The following is a 21,635-nucleotide window of genomic DNA, read 5'->3' as shown; positions in this document are numbered from 1 at the left end:
CCCCTCACTCCCCACACCTGCCTTTATTTTAACCAAGCGTCCATTTACTCTCCCCAGCACTTCCTACCCGATGCCCTGCCCTCAGGGCCAAAGCCATTAACTGCCACCCCCCCTCCTCCCCGTCCCCAGCAGCCGCCCGCCGGGCCTCTATAGGGGAAGCCCCCTGCCCCTTTGTGCCCCATTCAGTGACTCGGTGACCCCTCTGGACCTCCTCCCCCAGTGGTCAGCATGTGCGTGCCCAGCAGAGCGCGAGGCATCCCGCTGTCCTCGCTGGTGACATTTCACAGCCTCCCGACCTGAGCTGACACCATCAATGTCCTCCTCCATGTGAAGGAGTGGGTGTGAGCTGCTGTGCACCAGCACGGATCGATCCGGGGGCTTTTTGTTTGCTGGGAAGGGAAGGAGGGGGGGGGGGCTCTCTGGGCAGACATGGAAGCACCTCGCTTCTCTAAGGGCACCGTTTCAATCTGCTGCATGAAAGCCCCTCTTCCAAGGTCTGCTTTCTGCAGGCATGTGAAGCTCAGCGCCTTTCCAGATCTCACCCCACCACGCTGATGTGCCACCATCACCTCTGTGATCTGGGGAAGCAGAGCTAGAGCTGAGCTCTGCTGGTGGCACCTCCCCCCCCTCCCCTCCCTCACCCTGTGCTGCTGCTTTTTGTTTTGGTTGAAGGCTCTGAGATCACCTCCCTTAGCAAAATGCTCTTCCAATGAGCAAAAGTTGCACTGAGCAGAGCACTGCCTTCCTCCAGGGCTGATGCTCTGAGCGCTCCCACCCTGCTGCCCTCAGCTCAGCCAGGGGAAAGGAGAGCTGCAAGCTGCTCTGCTTCTGCCTCGTCCCAGCTGGAGCTAAGAACCTGTTAACCTTGAGCTGATGTGCGAGCACAGCCCCACACCAGGCCTTTCCTTGCCCCATGGGGGGCAGGAACAGCATTGGGCAGCCCCCTGCGTGCCCCACCGTGCACGCTGCAGTCAGCACCCACCCCCAGCCAGCTGTTGGGCAGGAGAGCCTGAGACACTTTCCCCTCTCCGTGCTCATATTTACAAGGGAATGTGATAAATTCAGTATTGATCCCTTCTGCTGCGCTGTAAATTTTGCAAAAAAAAAAATGATTAAATAGTGCAATAGAGTCTGCGAGCACCGTGGCTCAATATGTTCCGGGACGGCGTATCGACCCCTCCGTCCGACCACAGCAAGCTCCACTCCCGGCCGTGCCAGACCAGTAATTAAAATCCTGGGAGACTGGGATTTAAAAACCAATCATCTCACAGCACTGAAGCTTAACGTGGCGAGAGCAATAAGTTGATCGCAGCTCCGGCGGTGTCGCAGTGCTTAAGGATGGTTTCCCCATAGGGCAGGGGAGCAAATAGATCCCTCTCGGAGTATTTCTGGGCACAGTGACGTCGTGTTTGCTGTGAGTTTTAATAGCTGTGCACACGTGGAGAGAGGGAGAGGTGGTGGTTCTTTGGTTTCCCGTCCTGTTGTGCTGCTGTGCAGACAGGAGGTGGGCACTGAGTGGGCAGCACCGACCTTCATCCCAATGGCATCAGTCGAGGTGGGAGGGGGCAGGTGGGCCAGCTTGTTGTATAAGGGATTGAGAAGGACAGCACTGTCCACTAAGACACCTGAGAAAGGACATCCCAAGTCAGGGAGTCATAGAATGATGAAGGAAGAGACCTGCAAGATCTGTGTAGGTAATAAGAACCTTACAGATTGCTGATTCTGGTTGCCTGGCACGGTCCTCGCCTACATCTGTAGTCCTTCAGGCAGCAAAATGGGAGCTCACCTGCCAACATGAAAGTGGAACTGACTGGGTCATGGTTGGAAAAGACCTTCAAGATCCCCCCAAGTCCAACCTCCATCCCATCCCCACCGTGTTTGCTCATAGAATCAAAGAGTCATTAAGGTTGGAAATGGCCTCCAAGATCCCAAAGTCCAATCACCAACCCATCCCCACCACACGTGCTAACCTGAGTTGTGTCCCATACAGCCAGCATTGGTAGAAGCTGTAGCTCAGCCTTGCTCTTCAGTGTTGGCCTGCATCCCACCCCTCTATAAATCCCTGTTGTTTACTTTCCAACTTGGCCGTTGTGGACGTCTTTAGCACCCCGTCACTTCTGGTTCTCCCCCATCCCTCCGCACGGCGTTGCTTTGTGCAATCCAACCACCATTGCTGGGAGGAGGAGGCACCCTGCTGGATTCCTGCTCTGCCTCGGGAATTCCCATCCTTGCAGTCCATCATTTGGGTTGGAAGGGACCTTCCAAGGTCATAGAATGGCCCGGGTTGGAAGGGACCTCAAGGATCATCAGTCTCCAACCTCCAAACTCTACCCGATACCTTGGAAATTGTCATTCTTTTTGCCTTGCTGCTCCTCTGCGGAGCGTTGCTCACATTCCTTTGGGCTGGGATCAGGGGCAGATCCTCAGCAGAGCTCAGTGTCCATATCCAGTGAGCAGAACAGTGCCCACTGACACATCCCTGCCATTGATGGAGGTGTGAGGAGGGGGAGGTCAGGCTCGCAGGCTCGTATTAACGCGGCATGATAAAAACCTCTTGCAAACGATGTGTCTTATTGATTAAAAAAAAAAAAAAAAGAGGTCTCCGTTACTGGAAAAAAAAAGGGTGATCATGCTAATTCAATCACGGGAGGCTCAGGAGGACAGGAGTCCTTTCGTATTACCGTAACTGGCCATGTGCAGCAATAAGAGTGTCAGTCCTTGTCAGAGCTGACGGCTGTTGGCACTCTGCGATCCCAGCAGGTGCCGTGAGCTGCTCCCTGGAGCACACCCTGGCTCTTTGGTGATGGAACACAGCCATGGAGAGGTGGGACCCGCTGTAGACTGAAGCATTTTCCAGTGTCCCCTTGCTAGGATTCAGTTTGCTTCACCAGAAAAATGAGTCGAGAGGGCTTCATCCTTGCTCCAGTACCTGAGCTCTGCGCTGCTGGGCTGAGGGGGACCCAGGAGGGGCTGGGATGACATGGAGGGACCCAGGAGAGCTTGAGGAGCCCTCAGTAAAACGAGTTCTGAAGTTGCTCTAAATAGGGAAGAGCTCTGGGAGACTGGAGGTGGCTTTTTGCTGATGGGAATGGTGTTCTGTGTGCGCCAGGCTGAAGCTGTGCTGATTTCTGCACAGATTTGCCCAGTCACTTCAGGGTGGGGACAGAGGAGGACATCAGGATGGTGAACATTCCTTGTCCCACTCCCAGAGGTTCTCCCAAGCTTCTCTGCAGCCAGTCTTTGAAGGGACGCAGCTCTCTGCGTGCCCATGTGGGTTGCTGGTGAAGTGAGGTCCATTCTGCCTCTCTGGGGCAAGGGGGGAGGACAGGGAGTAAGGATGGAGGACAGGGAGCAAAGGTTGAGGACAAGGAATAAGGGTGGAGGACAGGGAGTAAGGATGGAGTACAAGAAGTAAAGATAGAGGACATGGGGTAAGGATGGAGGGCAGGGATGGAGGACAAGGTATAAAGATGGAGGACTAGGAATAAGTATGAAGGACAAGGATAAGGATGGAGGGCAAGGAGTGAGGATGGAGGACAAGGATAAAGGTGGAGGACTTGGAGTAAGGATGAAGGACATGGAGTAAGGATGGAGGACAAGGATAAGGATGGAGGATAAGGAATAAGGATGGAGGACAAGGAGTAAGGATGAAGGACATGGGGCAAGGATGGAGGACATGGAGCAAGGATGGGGGACATGGATGGAGGACAGGGAATAAAGATGGGGACAAGAAATAAGGATGGAGGACATGGAGTAAGGATGGAGGATAAGAAGTAAGGATGGAGGACATGGAGCAAGGTTGGAGGACATGGAGCAAGGATGGAGGACAGGGAATAAGAATGGAGGACAAGGACAAGGATGGAGGGCAAGGAGTGAGGGTGGAGGGCAGGGAGTAAGGATGGAAGACAATGATAAGGATGGAGGACATGGAGCAAAGATGGAGGACATGGGGCAAGGATGGAGGACGTGGATGGAGGACAGGGAGTAAGAATGGGGGACGTGGAGTAAGGATGGAGGACAAGAAATAGGGATGGAGGACAAGAAATAGGGGTGGAGGACTTGGAATAAGGATGAAGGACATGGAGTAAGAATGGAGAACAAGGGATAAGGATGGAGGACCAGAAATAAGGATGGAGGACAAGAAATAGGGATGGAGGACTTGGAATAAGGATGGAGGACATGGAGTAAGGATGCAGGACAAAGAATAAGGATGGAGGACAGGGAATAAGGATGGAGGACCAGAAATAAGGATGGAGGACATGGAGTAAGGATGGAGGATAAGAAGCAAGGATGGAGGACATGGGTGGAGGACAAGGAATAAGGATGGAGGACAAGGAATAAGGATGGAGGACAGGGAGTAAGGATGGAGGACCAGAAATAAGGATGGAGGACATGGAGTAAGGATGGAGGATAAGAAGCAAGGATGGAGGACAAGGAATAAGGATGGAGGACATGGAGTAAGGAATGGAGGACAAGGAGCGAGGATGGAGAACATGGCACAGGGATGGAGAACATGGCACAGGGATGGAGGACAAGGATAAGGACGCAGGACAAGGAGTGAGGACACAGGCCCAGCCCTGGCCAGCTTCTCCAGGAGCTCTGCTGCTCCCCACCGCCCCCCAGCACGGGGAAGGCGGGCACCGGCGCGCCGCATCCCGCGCTCTATTGACACTTATCTGTAATCCGAAGGAATTCAAGACAAATGGTTAAGGGGATGGAGTTAATAAAATTTGAAAAATTGAGGCCTGTCACTCCGCTAAACTTTTTTCGATACCACTGGCAGAAACATATTTCCCCAATGAGTGACCTTCCGCAGCTGCTCCGGCGTGGCGCGCGCGCGGGCGCTGGCGGTTGAGCTGCCGCGCCATTCATCAAATATGATAAGCTGGGGCCTCCTCACGCGAGCGGGAGGTGCAGGAAGCACAGCCCGAGGTGCTGCCCAGGTGTTGGCTCCGTGACAGCGGCAGGAGGTGACGAATGGCCTCCCATTACGGCGGCGTGGGTGGTGGTGGGGTGGCGAGGTCAGGCCGCCGGCCGCGGCGGTGTTCCATTAGCAGGGGGGGTGACAGCGTTATTTATGGCGGCGGTGCCGGAGGTGGGGATCGACCGGTTGGACAAGCCGGGTTCTATCAATTATTGCAGCAATTAGTCAAGTCGTCAAAGCCATTAACGGGGGGATTAAGCCAATATTGGATGGGTGGCCGTTATTGATAGGTCCGGGGGATGGAGGACCAACCCGCAAGCGGTTGTTTGGAGGGAAAGCCTCGAGGCTGGCATCGTGGGGAGGACCCAACCCAACAGAGCCCCCTCCTCACCGGCTCCCCCCACAGCCCCGTGCTGCATCCCATCCCCTGTCTCCATCATCTCCCTCATCCGCCACGACAAGGCTGGAGCTGGAAATCCCTCCGTGCCGAGTGTTTGTGGAGGGCATTTTTCACTCTGTTAGCAAACGTCGGTTCCCAGTGCCAAGGCTCAGCAGTGCTCAGCGCCCTGCTCCCGGCTCACCCATCCCCTACGGCTGCTGTGCACTCACACATCTGTGACTGTTTGTGCCAGGAGATGTGTCTGATTCCCAGGAGCTGGGGCTGGATCCTGTGGTGCCATACTGGTGTCCCTCCTATTCCCATGGTGCCATACTGGTGTCCCTCCTATCCTCATGGTGCCAGCTGCCACACTCATGTCTTTCCTATTCCCTTGGTGCCATACTGGTGTCTTTCCTATTCCCTTGGTGCCATATTTGTGTCCCTCCTGTTCCTATTGTGCCATACCGGTGTCTTTCCTATTCCCCTGGTGCCATACTCATGTCTTTCCTATTCCCATGGTGCCATATTTGTGTCCCTTCTATTCCCATGGTGCTATATTTGTGTCCCTCCTATTCCTATTGTGCCATACCGGTGTCTTTCCTATTCCCTTGGTGCCATATTCGTGTCCCTCCTATTCCCATGGTCCCATATTTGTGTCCCTCCTATTCCTATTGTGCCATACTGGTGTCTTTCCTGTTCCCCTGGTGCCATACTCATGTCTTTCCTATTCCCTCGGTGCCATATTCATGTCCCTCCTGTTCCCATGGTGCCATACTGGTGTCCCTCCTATTCCCCTATTACCCCACATCTCTGCCTCCTGACCTTGGCCTGCCCAGGTCTTTGTACCCACACTGCTGCTTCCCAGCACAGAACTGGGACCAGTTTGTGCTCACCGCGCAGGTTTGGCTCTCTGCGGGCAGCTCCCCACAGCAGCTCAGCCTCCGGGCTTTCCTGGCTCTTTGTTCCCAACGTAATCCCAAAGAAGAGAGGGGTTTTTCCCCTGCAGCCCGTGGGATTGTCCCTACGTGCTCAGAGCAAAGATCAGAACAGGACACCCACACAGGAGATGCACCCTGTGCCCCCTCTGCCCCAGGGCTCCCTGACCTCCTCCCTTTCTTCCTGCCAACAGGTGCCAACCCCCTGCAGAAGAACGAGATGGGCCACACGCCGCTGGATTACGCCCGTGAAGGGGAGGTGATGAACCTCCTGAAGGCATCGGAGGCAAAGGTGAGCTGAGCTTCACGGTGCACGGGATCCGAAATCCCAAGGGATGGGACCTGGTTGGGGCAGGAGCTGTCATTCTCGATCAGAAGGAGCCACCAGGGGGTGGGGAGCCCCAGTTTGCCCCCAGCTTCGGGCTGGGAATGTTCATTGCTGCCCTGGGAATGAGAGCGCGAGCGGCACCGCGTTGTCCCACATCAGGCTGCGCTCTGCAGGTTGGAATTTCAGCTCGCCTGCAGGAAACATGAGGTTAAGAGGACTTGGAAGCTGGAGGTGCTTGGTGGTTGGTGCAGCAGCAGTGGCTGCATTGAGAAGTGATTCAGCCGGGTGGACAAACCTGCGCTCCCCCAGCACGGGAGAGAGGAGCTCAGATCCACATCCATGTCCTGAGCGTGGAACGTTTGCATTCCATGCTGGGTGAAAGGGGGAAACTGCAGAGCTGGGAGGCAGCAAAACCGAGCTCAAAATCCTTTGGATCTTTATGGGAGGAGGAGGAGGAGGAATCGCTGCCGGGCAAATGGTCCCCAGGGTGCAGCGCTGGCAAAACCTGCTCCAAACAGCCCGAAAAGACGCCTCGGATTTTACGCTTTAACAAATAGACTGGGGAGAGAAAGGAGATATATTCCTGCTGCGGATGATGGTCCGTGTGTATAAAACATAAGGCAGCCCAGGCAGATGTGATGAACGCAGCACCGGGGGGGACGCGGCGCTCCGGGGGTCGCAGCCGCCCCAATTCCTGCGCTCCGCCGAGAGTCTTTGAGAATTTATTGCTCGTTTTAATCACTGCCACAGAATGAATTGGCAGAGCTGTTACCGAATGGGCACGGCCCATAGATTTTATTTACATATCCTGGTGACAGAATAACAAGGGAGTTTTCATATGTATTTTTAATTTATTTGGATTTCTCGCACTCGCTGCGGGTTCCCCGTGCCTGGCTGGCAGTGGGGAGCCGTGAGCTCACGGTGCTGAGCAGAATGGTGAGCTCTGGGGGAGCAGCCTTTGGGGTCGGTGCCATCCTGCATGCCACGGCACGGGCTGCAGAGCTGTGTACAACCATAGGTCACAACAGTTTGAGTCGGAAGGGACCCCTAAAAGCCGTCTGGTCCACTCGTGGGACACCCACAGCTCCATCAGGTGCTCAGAGCCCCATCCAACCTGACCTGGAGTGTCTCCAGGGATGGGACATCTAGCACCTCTACGTTCTGCCTGTGCCTCACCAGCCTTATCAGAAACACTTTTTCTTAATATCCAGTCTAAACCTCCCCTCTTTTTTGTCTAAAACCATTTCCTCTCGCCGTGTCACTCAGAGTCCCTCCCCTTCTTTCTTACAGCTCCTTTAGATGCAGGCGTTCCCCTCTGTCCCCTTCGTTCTTACAGCCCACTTTAGACACAGGCATTCCCCTCCCTGCTCAGCCCCTTCCTGCTCCCAACGCTTTCTCCCCTTTGCAGTTCCAGGAGGAGCAGCGTCGCCGGGAGGTGGAGGAGCGCCGCAGGTTCCCTCTGGAGCAGAGGCTGAAGGAGCACATCATCGGCCAGGAGAGTGCCATAGCCACGGTGGGGGCAGGTGAGGTCCAAGCCACGTTTGTCTTACCAGTGTTATTCGTTAATAGCTCACTGATGGCTCTAATGGCAGTTTGTACATAAACACCCCCCACGTGGGGGGTTTCTCTGTGCTGCTCACCCACGTGGGGCTTTGTTCCATGAAGAAAATAGGAGTGCGTATGGCCACGCTTCACACACAGTCAAAGATCCATAGGGGACCTCTGGAGATCCCCCAGTCCATCCCTCTGCTAAAGCAGGTTCCCTAGAGCAGGCTGCAAGATCCCCTCTCATCCTTCTCTCCCCCAGCTGCTCAGCCTTCAGCCTGTCCCCACCAGGAGCTGCTCCAGGCCCCCACCATCTCTGCACCCTCACTGAACTCTCCACAGCAGTTCCCTTTCTGCCTGGAGCTGGGGAGCCCAGCAGTGGATGCAGTGCTTCTGATGTGGCCCCCAGGGCAGGGCAGAGGGAAGGAGCACCTCCCTGCTCTGCTGCCCACACTCTGTGCACCTCAGCTGGTCTTCTTGGCCACCATGGCACACACTGATAGTCTGTGCTCAACCTATGGTCAGTTGTTGGCCAGCAAGGACACCGTTGGCCTTCTTGGCCACCAGGGCACACTGCTGCCTCATGGCCAACCACTGATCCACCCTTGGTCCAAAATATTGCTCAGCTGTTGGCTAACCATTGGTCAACCATTGGCCAATCATTGGTCAACCATTGGTCAACCGTTGGTCAACCATTGGTCAACTGTTGGTCAACCATTGGTCAACTGTTGGTCAACCGTTGACCAACCATTGGTGAACTATTAGCCAACCATTGGTCAGCTGTTGGTCAACCATTGGTCAGCTGTTGGTCAACTATTGGTCAACCATTGGCCAACCATTGGTCAAGTATTAGCCAAACATTGGACAACCATTGGTCAACTGTTGGTCAACCATTGGCCAACCATTGGTGAACTATTAGCCAACCATTGGTCAGCTGTTGGTCAGCCATCAGCCAACCATTGGTCAACCATTGGCCAACCATTGGTCAGCTGTTGGTTAACTGTTGGCCAATCATTGGTCAACTGTTGGTCAACCATTGGCCAACCATTGGTGAACTATTAGCCAACCATTGGTCAGCTGTTGGTCAGCCATCAGCCAGCCATTGGTCAACCAAGACAGCCAGGTGCTTCTCTGCAGAGCTCCTATTCATCAGCTCAGCCCTGTGCTTAGATAAGCAGTTATTCCTCGTCTGTGTGTGCTACATCAGATCAGTAGAGACCATTAGCAGACAGATACAGAGGGGCTCTGCCCCACTCTTCTCCCTCAGCATCCAACAGTTTGCACCCCTGGCCCGGAAGCTGCAGCTCTGTGCAGTGCAGCATCAGGAGGTAAATACCTGCCCTACCTCCTGCAGTTGTTTCCAGCTTCCCTTGGACCTCCTGACAGCGTGCAGCAACGCCTTTCTCTGCAGGTGTTGTTACTGTACTTGGAATTCTGTGTTTTCCCCTATTAAAAAAGAAATTAACTCGTAAGGAAGTGGGGAGCCTGGCCTCTGGTGGCTGTGCTGGAGGATACAGGCTTGCAGCATGGCTGGGAGGCAGCGCTGACGTTCTGATAGAGCTGGGGGGGAAAAAAAAACAAACCAACAGAGCAGCTTTATGATCCACACCGCGAGCCAGCAATTCCTCCAGCCTCCCTGCACCCGAACCCAGTGCTTCAGAGCGGGCAGGGAGGGCTGAGGTCAGAACAGCAAGCAGGGCTCTGTCACGGATACAAAACCCAGGCTGTGCTGCTAACAAAGGGGAGTGCTGGGCCAGCTCAGAGCCCTGCAAAGCACAGCAGACACCCTCTGCTCCGACAGCGGCTGTGCCTGGGGGCAGCGGCGCGGGCTAATTGGGAAGCTTTGATTAATGGGCAGTGCCTGCTTCTGACACAGGTGGTGTTTGCGCGCATTAAAGCGGCCGCCTTTATGGAGGTTTCTCTTATTGAATTATAGGGAATGTGCTTGATCCCCCCGCAGCCTCAGGACATCAGACCAAAAGGTAGAGGAAGAGGCTCCAAACCCCTCCTCCCCCTCCTCCCTCCTGCCCCATTTTCTTTCAGGAAGGGTGAATTTCCAGACGTGACTCTTTCTTCCCAGCACTTCTGCTCCTCTCTGCTTTCTGCTGCCACGCTGTGGGCTCCCCGGCGTCGCCGATGCGTTTCATTTATAACAGCTCCCTAATTGAGTAATTGGATTTAATCCGCCGCTCGGTGCACGATCCAGGCAGGCTCCAGGGCAGCACAAAGGGGACGTGAGCTCCAGGCACAGCGCGTGGGTATGGGGTGCTCACACTGCACACCGTGCCATGGCCACAGCACCTCCAAAGGGATCCCAGGGGGCAGGAACCCCTCTGCCATCTCTGGGAGGTGTGTCAGAGCCCAGCTCTGCTTTCAGCCCCACAGAAAGAGAGGAGCTGGGTGCTGACTGCTGGGGTGGAACGAGGGCACCCCGTGCAGCACAGTGATGGAGGTGCAGCTGCTGCTGCCTGGTTCACCTTCACCGAACCCACATGGGATATTTCACCTTGTAGTGTGGCAAACAAACACCTTCATCAAACCCACGTTACAAGACCACAGAATCAAAGAATTGCACGATCACCAAAGTTGGAAAAGACCTTTAAGATCTCATCAAGTCCAACCATCAACCCATCACCATCGTGCCAAACAAATATGTCCCTCAAATATCCCATGTGGGTTTGGTGAAGGTGTCTGTGTGCCATACTACAGGGTGAAATATCCCACCTGGGTTTGGTGAAGGGGTTTGTCCACCACATTACAAGACCACAGAATCAAAGAATTGCACAATCACCAAAGTTGGAAAAGACCTTTAAGATCATCAAGTCCAACCATCAACCCATCACCATCGTGCCCAACAAATATGTCCCTCAAATATCCCATGTGGGTTTGGTGAAGGTGTTTGTCTGCCATATTACAAGGTGAAATATCCTGTGTGGGTAAACACAGGTAAAACACCTTCACCAAACCCATATGGGATATTTCACCTTGTAATATGGTAGACAAACACCTTCACCAAACCCAGGTGGGATATTTCACCCTGTAGTATGGCACACAGACACCTTCACCAAACCCAGGTGGGATATTTCACCCTGTAGTATGGCACACAGACACCTTCACCAAACCCAGGTGGGATATTTCACCTTGTAGCATGGCACACAGACACCTTCACCAAACCCACATATGATATTTGAGGGACATATTTAGTGGGTGACGGGTTGATGGTTGGACTTGATGAGGTCTTGGAAGTCTTTTCCAACTTTGGTGATTCCACAGTTCAGTTTCATTTTCCAGCCCTTTTGGATTGGAGCACTTTGTGGTAGGACTTGCTGAAGCTGAGTAAGGAGGGAGGAAGGAAAAGGGCTGTGAAGTTTTCAGTTTAGTGGTTACGAGTGTTGTAGACAATCTCCTTTTAAATCATAAAATGACAAACTTTCAACGTGCTGGGCGGTTACAGTGCTGGAATCAGCTGGAGTGGCAAAGCTGGGAGAAAAAGGACAAGCAGGAATGTTCCTGATCCGAGGGAAATTCAGAGGAGGTGGGATGCCCTACAAGTGCTTTGCTTTGGTGTTTCCAGTCTGTATTGTAGCAAGGCAGGCTGAGTCGGGTCCAAGTGCAGGTAGAACACTGGGACCACGCCATCAGGTCAGACAGGACCAGGAAGGGGCTCATCCCCCATCCCAGGTTGGGGACAGAGCCGGGGACGTCAGCCCCTGGCACCCCGCGCCGGGTGGTCCGAGGAGCACCACGGAATGAATTGATTTGATAAATGGACATTTATTACGCTCACAAATTGGCTGAAACCAATTTCGGTCACATCAACCCCTGATAACTGCTGGGGTATTGATTTGTGTAAAGTAATACAGTGAATTTATCAGTTCAATAGCAGGCTGAAGGGCCTCTCGGAGACGCAGCGCCACGGTTACGCCGTTACGGATGGACAAAATAAAGGGGGAGCGCGGCAGCAGCGCTGGAAACGGCTCCAAAGAAGGAGACCTGGATGTCATCGTCAGCCTCTTCACGAGGATTTTGGGTCTGAATGCCATCACGAAGCGTGGCCTGCCCCCCGTCAGCCATGTCTGCCATCCCTGCAGCTGAGCTTGCCGAGAGGTTCGGCGCAGACCTGTGGGGTGGCGACGGAGAAGAGTTGGGTTGAGAAGCCCAAGGAAAGGAGCGTTGCTGCCAGCTGCCAGAGCTTTGCCCGTGGTTCTCATCCTTCAGACTGCTGTGCTTTGTCCCCAAAACAGCATCTTTCTTCCTCTTCCCAGCACCAACCCCGTGGAGTTCGGAGGTGGAGAGCTGTCAGACGCTGGCCCTCTCTGTGGATGGCCAGAATGGTTTTCCAAAGCTTAGGGCTGGGCCGTATCCTGACTTCAAGGCCGCTTATAGGAAAGCTTTTACACCTCGTCACTCTGTTGATCTACCCAACCCACTCTAGACAGCAGCAGTCAGCACCTTGCAGCCAAGGCACGACACTGAATCACAGGCAGTAACCTCGTGGCAGCTTTTATGGCACGGTGTATATCAGGAGGGAGCCGAGCTCTTATCCATAAAGCCCTGATGTCCTGCTGAAAAAAACACAGCACTTAACCTCGCCGCCTCCGCAGCGCCGAGCGGGCTGACCCCTGCAAGTGGTCACTCCGTGCCCCCGAGCAAAAGTTTATTACCTTTATTATCTTCGCTGAAATAGCTGCAGAAATTGTCGGTGTCCTTGTTATTCCCCATCCATTAAAAAAACAACAACAACAACTGAGCCCGGGCGGGAGGCAGGACTGCTCGGGGTGGAGATGCTCAGGTCAATCCTCAGCCCTCGCAGCGCTCACCCCAGCAGCTCCTATTTAATGTCTTCCCCTCTTCACCTCCTGCTGGCAGAGGCGACTTGTTGCTGCCCATCCGTAGCTTCGTTGCAGGAGCATCTCTCCACACGCCTGTTGTTGGGATCACGTTATCGTGGAATAGAATCACAGAATCATTGAGGTTGGAAAAGATCTCCGGGATCTCCAAGTTCCAACTCCATCCCACCCCCGCCGTGCCCGCTCGTAGAGCCATGCCCAAGGAGGTGGAGGTGGGGTCACCACCATCCCTGGGGGTGTTCAGGAAGCATTTAGGTGCTGTACTGAGGGATGTGGGCTAGAGGGAAGTGCTGGCGATGGGTGGACGGTTGGACTTGGAAATCTCAGAGGTCTTTCCCAACCTCGGCGATTCTCTGTAGTCATTAAGGTCAGAAAAGCTCTCTGAGATCCCCAAGTCGAACCCCATCCCACCCCCACCAATGCTCACTGACCACAGCCCTCAGTGCCACATCGCCACAGCTCTGGACACCTCCATGGGTGGTGACCATGCCCAACCACTCTCAGAGAAGCTTTTCCTGATATCCAACCTGCCCTGCCCTGCCACCCCAGTTGGGTGGGATGCGATTAGAGATCATCAAATCCAACTGCCAGTCCATCATCACCATGCCCAGTTGTGGAATCACAGAACTGTGAAGGTTGGAAATCCAGCTGCCAACCCAGCACCACCAAGAATCCTGGAATCAGAGCTATGAAGGTTGGAAGTGACCTCCAACCACCAACCCAGCACCACCGTGCCCACTAAGAATCATGGAATCAGAGCTGTGAAGGTTGGAAATGACCTCCAACTGCCAGCCCAGCACCACCATGCCCACTAAGAGTCATGGAATCAGAGCTGTGAAGGTTGGAAATGACCTCCAGTATAACCCAACTGCCAACCCAGCACCACCATGCTCACTAAGAATCCTGGAATCAGAGCTATGAAGGTTGGAAATGACCTCCAACCACCAACCCAGCACCACTATGCCCACTAAGAGTCATGGAATCAGAGCTATGAAGGTTGGAAATGACCTCCAGTATAACCCAACCACCAACCCAGCACCACTGTGCCCACTAAGAGTCATGGAATCAGAGCTGTGAACGTTGAAAATGACCTCCAGCCACCAACCCAGCACCACCGTGCCCACTAAGAATCATGGAATCAGAGCTGGGAACATTGGAAATGACCTCCAGTATAACCCAACCACCAACCCAGCACCACCGTGCCCACTCAGAATCCTGGAATCAGAGCTGTGAACGTTGGAAATGACCTCCAGCCACCAACCCAGCACCACCATGCCCTCTAAGGCAGAAGTCTTAAATGGTCTGAGCCCATTTCTCGCCCCACAGCCCCATCCAGCTGCTGGTGGCGCTCTGTTTGTTCCTGTTGGCTTAGGACGTCCTTCCTCCTCTTCCACCTCTCTCGAGCAGCCTTGTGATTCAGTGCCTGATCAGACTGAGGGGTAAATCATATCTCAGCTGGTTGTAGGAACCCGGATGGGGTGAGAGGTGCCCCCAGCACCGCACACCAGACTGGTGTAGTAGCAGGGCTGCGCTGTCGGAATTAGGGAAGGGAAGCAGATGTTTGGGCCTCCAAACCCTCGTTCTGTTGTTTCAGAAGCACAAATTTCCCCCTGGTGCCTTAAGCTTTGGCATCACCCATGCAGCACAAACCCCGCGTCAACCCAGAGCTCTGCATCCTTCCCTCTTTTTCGTACGCACGCGAGAAATAATGCGAGAAGAAAACACCGACCAACAAATCAACAACAACAACAACAACAACAACAAAGTCGTGCAGAGCTGCTGTGTTCACAGGAAGGCTGGCTGAGCTCGGAGCTGGAAGCCCGGCGTGCCGCTCAGCTCATCCCCTGTCCCCCTCCTCGCCGTCTCCCTGGCAACGCTGAGTGCACATCCTGGAAAAGTTTATCCGAAATCTGCTCTGGGCAGCTTTCCAAATCCATGCTAACCTGATTAGGTGTCTCTGGGGCCTTTGCTGGCTAATCAAATTAGATAGCACTAATGGCAGGGAGGACTTTGAGTGGGCAGAGAGCAGTAAAACATAGTGTATACTTAGTGATAATTATACTTGCTTTTGTGTCATTGATTTATACGCTTTCTCCCCCCCCCCCCCCCGACTTTTGTTTCCGTGGCAGCAATTCGGAGGAAGGAGAACGGCTGGTACGACGAGGAGCACCCTCTGGTCTTCCTCTTCTTGGGATCATCTGGGATAGGTAACGTGAGCGGGATGCAGAGCTGGTGCACACAGCCACAGCATCACAAAGGTTGCGATAGACTGAGATGATGAAATCCATCCCCATCATCCCCACTGCGTCCCGCAGCGCCGTATCCCTGCAGCTCTGGGGCACCCCAGGATCCCCCCACTCCCTGGGCAGCTGTGCACTGCATGGCCGCTCTTTGGGGAAGAAATTTTCCCTCGTAACCAACCAGACCCTCCCCAACCTGAACCCAAATCCCAAACCCATCCCAAAGAAGGGCTGCGCACCACCCGCCCGCGCTGCCCGTGCCCACATCCCTCACACTGCTCATCCCAGCTCCAAAAGGAACGTTTTCCCCTTAGAGGAGCACAGGTCGAGCAGTGCCCTGCTGTCCCACAGGGACTCCTCCGTGGGTGGGAGCTGTGGGTGGGTGGCAGTGGGAATTGGCAGCTCACAAACCCGGTTTCCTTCTGCTCACGCGGGCTCTGATCACTTTGCAGCAGCATCTTTCTGTTGGTGGCTGATCATATTTTTTTCTCGAGCAGCGTGACAGCCGATTGGTTCATGAAATGGGCAGAATGAGTTTTACTTGCGGGGAAAAAATTAAAAATAATGAGATTTCAAGTAACCAAATGGTGGCATTCAAAGCAACGCCGGCGCCTCTCCTCCCTGGGCAGGGGCAGGGGATAAGATGTGAATGAATACCGAGTTAAGATATGAATGGATATTGAAATGAAGTATGAATGGATATTGAAATGAGCTATGAATGGATATTGAAATAAGGTATGAATGGATATTGAGATGAGATATGAATGGATTTTGAGACAGGAAAGCGAAGCAGCTGAGAGCTGTGTTGTATCAGAGGATGTGCTGTGTGGGTTTTGGGGGTGGGGGTGTCTGGAAGAGCAAGTGTGCACACACCAAAACGCCCCACGTGTCTTCGTGTCAGCCATTTCTCAGCTGGCTGAGGCATCAAAAACGTTCCATCCTTTCCCTGCAATCCTTTATCTGGAGAGTAGAACCCAGAAGGTGGAATACTGACCACGTGCTTGTGTTTGCAACAGGTAAAACAGAGCTGGCCAAGCAGACAGCCAAGTACATCCACAAGGATGTGAAGAAGGTAAAGCTCCTCTCCCCTTTGCTGGTGGGAACGTGTGCTGGAGTGAGACCTCAGCCTCAAATCTGCAGGCAGTGTTGGGCTGAGTGGGTTGAGCTGCTCCCCGTGGAAGGGTTTTCCATTGAAAGCTTTGGCTTGAGGACAAAGCAAACAGGAGGCTGTCCATCCGTGCAGCCACCTCCTTCTGGAGGACCTTCCAAATGTGCCCAAACCCGGAGCGTTTGCATGGAGACTCACGTGCTGTGCTTCTTTTTTCTTCCAGGGTTTCATCAGACTGGACATGTCGGAGTTCCAGGAGAGGCACGAGGTTGGTCCGTGGGCTGGGGGTGGGTTTGGGGGGTTTGGGGCTGGCAGGGCAGGTGTTGCTGCTTTAGTGTGGGCAGAAGCCAGCAGGAGGACGGGATCACGGCGTGGGGTTTTCCATCAGCCCTCCTTCCCAGCTGGTGGTGCTGCAGAGAGGTGGATGTGTGTGTGTGTCCCACGTGTCCCAGCTCTTCTGCGGGGGGCTCGGGGGCTGACTCCCCACCTGCTGCAAATTGCACTGAGCTCCTGATGGGGATGGAACCATCCTGGACATGGAACAGATCCTCCTGGAAGAGATGTTGAAGCACAGGAGGGATGAGCTGGTGATCTGAGACAGTTAGCATGGTTTCACCAAGGGAACGGCGTGCCTGACCCATCCAGCAGCCTTCTGTGATGGAGGAGCAGCACTGATGGACGGAGAGAGGGTGGTTGGTGTCACCTCCTTGGGCTTGTGCAAGGCCTTTGGCGTGGCCTCCCACCTCATCCTGATCTCTAAAGTGGAGAGATGAGGGTTTGAAGGGTGGACAATTCGGTGGATAAGGAATTGGATGGACGGTGGTGGTCAGTGGTGTCCCCAAGTGAGAGGTGTCCCCAAGGGGTCCATCCTGGTGCTCTTCAACATCTTCATCAATGACACCATATGTGTACAGAGTGGGAGAAGAGCTGGAGAGAAGGACCTGGGGGTCCTGGTGGATGAAAAACCAACCACTGCACACAACACTGCACACAACACTGAGTGCACTGCAGCCCGGCACGATTTTGGAGAGGGTGCAGAGGAGGAGGAGGAGGAGGAGGAGGAAGAATGCACTCCCTTCAAGCAGAGAAGCGAGGAGGGCAGCGCAGAGAGCAGCCAGGTGCTCACATCTCCCTGACGGACGGCCGTGGTGCCGGGGTGCTGCTGCCCAGCACCGGTGAGAAATGGAGGAAAACAAAGCGACGCCGATGACTCAGTGCAAAGAAGGAGCCGGGAGCAGCGGTGTAAAATGCGAGACATAAAACACAGCGCCCTGACACAGGCAGGAGGCAGAGCAGAGGGGAGGGATCGTGCAGAGAATTGCATCGGGAGCGATATAAATTTCTCAAGCAAACAAGGAGCAGGAGGTCAGCCCAGGAGCAGCGGCCCCGGGGGCAGCCCTGCGCTGATGGGCGTGCGGAGAGCCCTGCTGCTGGGGTGGGGGCCCTGCTTGGGGACACCCCAGTGTGGCTGTGGGTCACGCTGAGGGCTCGGGGCTTTGCTCCGCTGCCTCTGCACCCACCTGGGCAGGTTTGACCCACAGGAGCTGTGGGGAATGGCTTCAGGATGGGGAGGGTCAGGCTGGAGACTGGGGAACAGCTCTTCTTCCAAAGAGCGGTGATGTGTTGGCACAGCTGCCCAGGGGGAGGTGGGTTGGGGTCCGTAGAGCTGTGGGGGTGTGGCACTTGGGGGGCATGATCCGTGGTTACAGTGGGATGGGTTGGGGTTGGATTTGGGGATCTTGGAGGTCTTTTCCAATCTTTGTGATTCTGTGGTTCTATTTAGGGCCATGGTCACTGGGCATGGTGTGATGGGTTGGGGCATCTTGGAGGCCTTTCCAACCATCATGATTCTGTGGTTCTGTTTAGGGCCGTGGTCTGTGGGCACGGTGGGATGGGTTGGGGTTGGATTTGGGAATCTCAGATGCCTTTTCCAACCTTAATGATTCTATGGTTCTGTTTAGGACCATGGTCTGTGGGCACGGTGGGATGGGTTGGGTTGGGTCATCTTGGAGCCCTTTCCAACCATAGTGATTCTGTGGTTCTGTTTAGGGCTGTAGTCTGTGGAAGTGGTGGCATGGGTTGGGTTGAGTTTTGGGATCTCAGATTCCTTTTCCATCTGCAGTGATTCTATGGTTCTGTTTAGGACCATGGTCTGTGGGCATGGTGGGATGGGTTGGGGTTGGATTTGGGAATCTTGGAGGTCTTTTTCAACCTTTGTGATTTTATGATTCTATTTAGGGCCACGGTCAATAGACACAGTGGGTTGGGTTGGGGTTGGATTTGAGGATCTCGGATGCCTTTTCCAACCTTAATGATTCTGTGATTCTATTTAGGGCCGTGGTCTGTGGGCACGGTGGGATGGGTTGGGTTGAGTTTTGGGATCTCAGATTCCTTTTCCATCTGCAGTGATTCTGTGATTCTGTTTAGGGCCATGGCCAGTGGACATGGGATGGGTTGGGGTTGGGTTTGAGGATCTCGAATGCCTTTTCCAACCATAATGACTTTATGGTTCTGTTTAGGGACAGGGTCATAGGGCGTGGGTTGGATTTGGGGATCTTGGAGGTGTTTTCCAACCTTTGTGAGTCTGTGGTTCTGTTTAGGGCCACGGTCAGTGGATGGGTTGGGCGTTGGGGATCTTGAAGGTCTTTTCCAACCTTCCCCATTCTGTGACAGCATGACAGCGCTGGGGGTTGTGCACGCTCACTCATCATGTTTGCAAAAGCATTTCCCTTGCCAGGAGGGAAATCCTATCTTCTGTTTTTGAACCCCATTTGATCACAAGTGAGACGTAGATGAGTTGTCACTGCTGGAGGACAAACGTCCTCGCCGCCACCGCTCCCCACCCTTCGCTCCCCTTCAAACTCATCCCAGAAGGACGTGATGCAAAGGATGGAGATCTCCATTTGCCCACGCTGAAGCTCTGGCTCTCCTTTCACAACCCTGTCCCCCCTCCAGGTGGCCAAGTTCATCGGCTCCCCGCCGGGCTACGTGGGCCACGAGGAGGGCGGGCAGCTCACCAAGAAGCTGCGGCAGTGCCCCAACGCCGTGGTGCTCTTCGATGAGGTGGACAAAGCCCATCCGGACGTGCTCACCATCATGCTGCAGCTCTTCGATGAGGTGAGCAGGGGGCTCTGCAGCCCTGCTGTGGCTCTGTGCTGCTCCGTAGGGTTTTCTCTGCTCCCATCACCCGCCACCAAGGAGCTCACGAGGAGACAAGCAGGGCAGCGCTGCTCGCCGCCCTCCTCCCAGCCCCACGCACGCAGCTTTTCCCATTCGTTCCTCAGGTCCCCATCCATCCTGGCAGGCAAACAAAGTCCGGAGGTGTCGCGGAGTTTTGTTTTTCTTTTTTAAAGATTAATAAGGCCATTTTTCTTGCATAGATCATCGCGGCGGCAGCTCAATGTGAAATCAATTCCTGCACCGCTCACTTGACAGGGCAATAACCCAAATGTTAATCTCAAGCACCCAACGAGGATTTGTGTCATTGTGGTAGAGATGTGCTGCCGGAGACAGATCGAGGGGAGAGGCAGCCTGGGGAGCAGCTCGTTTCTTCCTTCTTTTTCTCTCTCCCTCTTTTATTTTGTTAATCAACAGAATGAGTACTTCTGAGTGGCTCCTGCGCTGTCAAACCAAAGCTTGCTCTGCCACACGTCTCCTGGCCGGGGGTGGGGTGGGATGGGATGGGATTGGAATGGGGTGGGGATGGGGATGCAGATGGGGACAGATGAGGAAGGAGGCAGATGGAGATGGAGATAGGGATGGATGGTGGAGATGGAGATGGAGATGGAGATGAGGATAGATGGAGATGGGATGGGGATGGAAATGGGATGGGATGGGGATGGGAATGGGAATGGGGATGGAGATAGAGGTGGAGATAAATGGGGATGGGGGTGGGATGCGGATACGGATGTGGATGGGGATGGGGATAGATGAGGATGGAGGCAGATGGAGATGGAGGTAGGGATAGATGATGGAGATGGAAATGGAGGCAGAGATGGAGATGAGGATAGATGGAGATGGGATGGGAATGGAAATGGGATGGGATGGGAATGGGGATGGAGATAGAGGTGGAGATAGATGGGGATGGAGGTGGAGATAGATAGGGATGGGGATGGGATGGGATGGGATCGGAATGGGGATGGGGATGGGGATGCGGGTGGGGATAGATGAGGATGGAAGCAGATGGAGGTGGAGATAGGGATGGATGATGGAGATGGAGGCAGAGATGGAGATGAGGATAGATGGAGATGGGATGGGATGGGATGGGATGGGATGGGATGGGATGGGATGGGATGGGATGGGATGGGATGGGATGGGGAGGAGGATGGGGATGGGGATGGAGATAGAGGTGTAGATAGATGGAGGTGGAGGTGGAGGTGGAGATAGATGGGGATGGGATGGAATGGGGATGGAGATGGAGATGGAGATGGAGGCAGATGGAGATGGAGATGGGGATAGATGGTGGAGGTGGAGATGGAGATGGAGATAGATGGGGGTGGAGATGGAGATGGAGATGGAGATGGAGATGGAGATGGAGATGGAGATGGAGATGGAGATGGAGATGGAGATGGAGATGGAGATAGATGGGGGTGGAGATGGGAGTGGGGGTGGGGGTGGGGATGGAGATAGATGGAGATGGAGGCAGAGATGGAGATGAGGATAGATGGAAATGGGAATGGGATGGGAATGGAGATGGGATGGGGATGGAGGTGGAGGTGGAGGCAGATAGAGATCTAGATGGGGATAGATGGAGATGGGGATGGGGATGGAGGTGGAGATGGAGATGGGCAGGCAGAGACGTGGTCCCTGTGAGATTCCTGCAGCTCACCCCCGTCCCCTGAGTGCAGCATAAGGAAGCCCACCATGGGGAAGAGCAGAGCCCTGTGCCCCAGAGGCTCCCTGCTCACACTGTGCTGCCTTGGTGTCACGGCAGGGCAGGCTGACGGACGGCAAAGGGAAAACCATCGACTGCAAGGATGCCATCTTCATCATGACCTCCAACGTGGCGAGCGACGAGATCGCCCAGCACGCCCTGCAGCTCAGGCAGGAGGCCTTGGAGATGAGCAAGAAAAGGATTGCGGAGAACTTAGGTACAGGATGGTCCTCGTGGGCCCCTCCAAATGGGGGTCACGGAGTCACTGGGGTCAGAAAAGGCCACGTGGATGGGCCAGCCCAACCACCACCCCAAATGCTGAGCCCAGCGCAGCAGCACGCCCCGTGGGAGGAGGCAGGGATGATTCCACAATGCCTCTGCTTTGGGTTTGCCCCTCTCTGAAGCCCCCCAGCTCCCTGCCTTTGCAGGAGGCTTTCTTAAACGGCAGTTCCA

The 21,635-nt window shown here is 54.4% G+C and overlaps 1 protein-coding gene across 2 annotated transcripts in view; it reads left to right on the top strand.

The window, feature by feature from the left end:
- CLPB (ClpB family mitochondrial disaggregase) overlaps positions 1–21,635 on the top strand; it is a 43,816-nt gene that overhangs the window by 17,486 nt on the left and 4,695 nt on the right. For both annotated transcript variants that reach the window (XM_090134190.1, XM_090134189.1), the window contains exons 6-12: positions 6,433–6,530; positions 7,975–8,089; positions 15,091–15,168; positions 16,218–16,273; positions 16,533–16,577; positions 19,265–19,426; positions 21,243–21,399. In XM_090134190.1, the coding sequence (XP_089990316.1) occupies positions 6,433–6,530; positions 7,975–8,089; positions 15,091–15,168; positions 16,218–16,273; positions 16,533–16,577; positions 19,265–19,426; positions 21,243–21,399 (711 nt within the window). The remainder of the gene's footprint in view (positions 1–6,432; positions 6,531–7,974; positions 8,090–15,090; positions 15,169–16,217; positions 16,274–16,532; positions 16,578–19,264; positions 19,427–21,242; positions 21,400–21,635) is intronic.

Source organism: Phasianus colchicus, chromosome 1 (assembly GCF_987193195.1).
Source record: "Phasianus colchicus chromosome 1, bPhaCol1.hap1.1, whole genome shotgun sequence".
In the NCBI taxonomy this organism is placed as follows: Eukaryota; Metazoa; Chordata; class Aves; order Galliformes; family Phasianidae; genus Phasianus; species Phasianus colchicus.
Note: the sequence above shows the minus strand (reverse complement) of the source record. Positions and strands in the feature narration are given on the sequence as shown.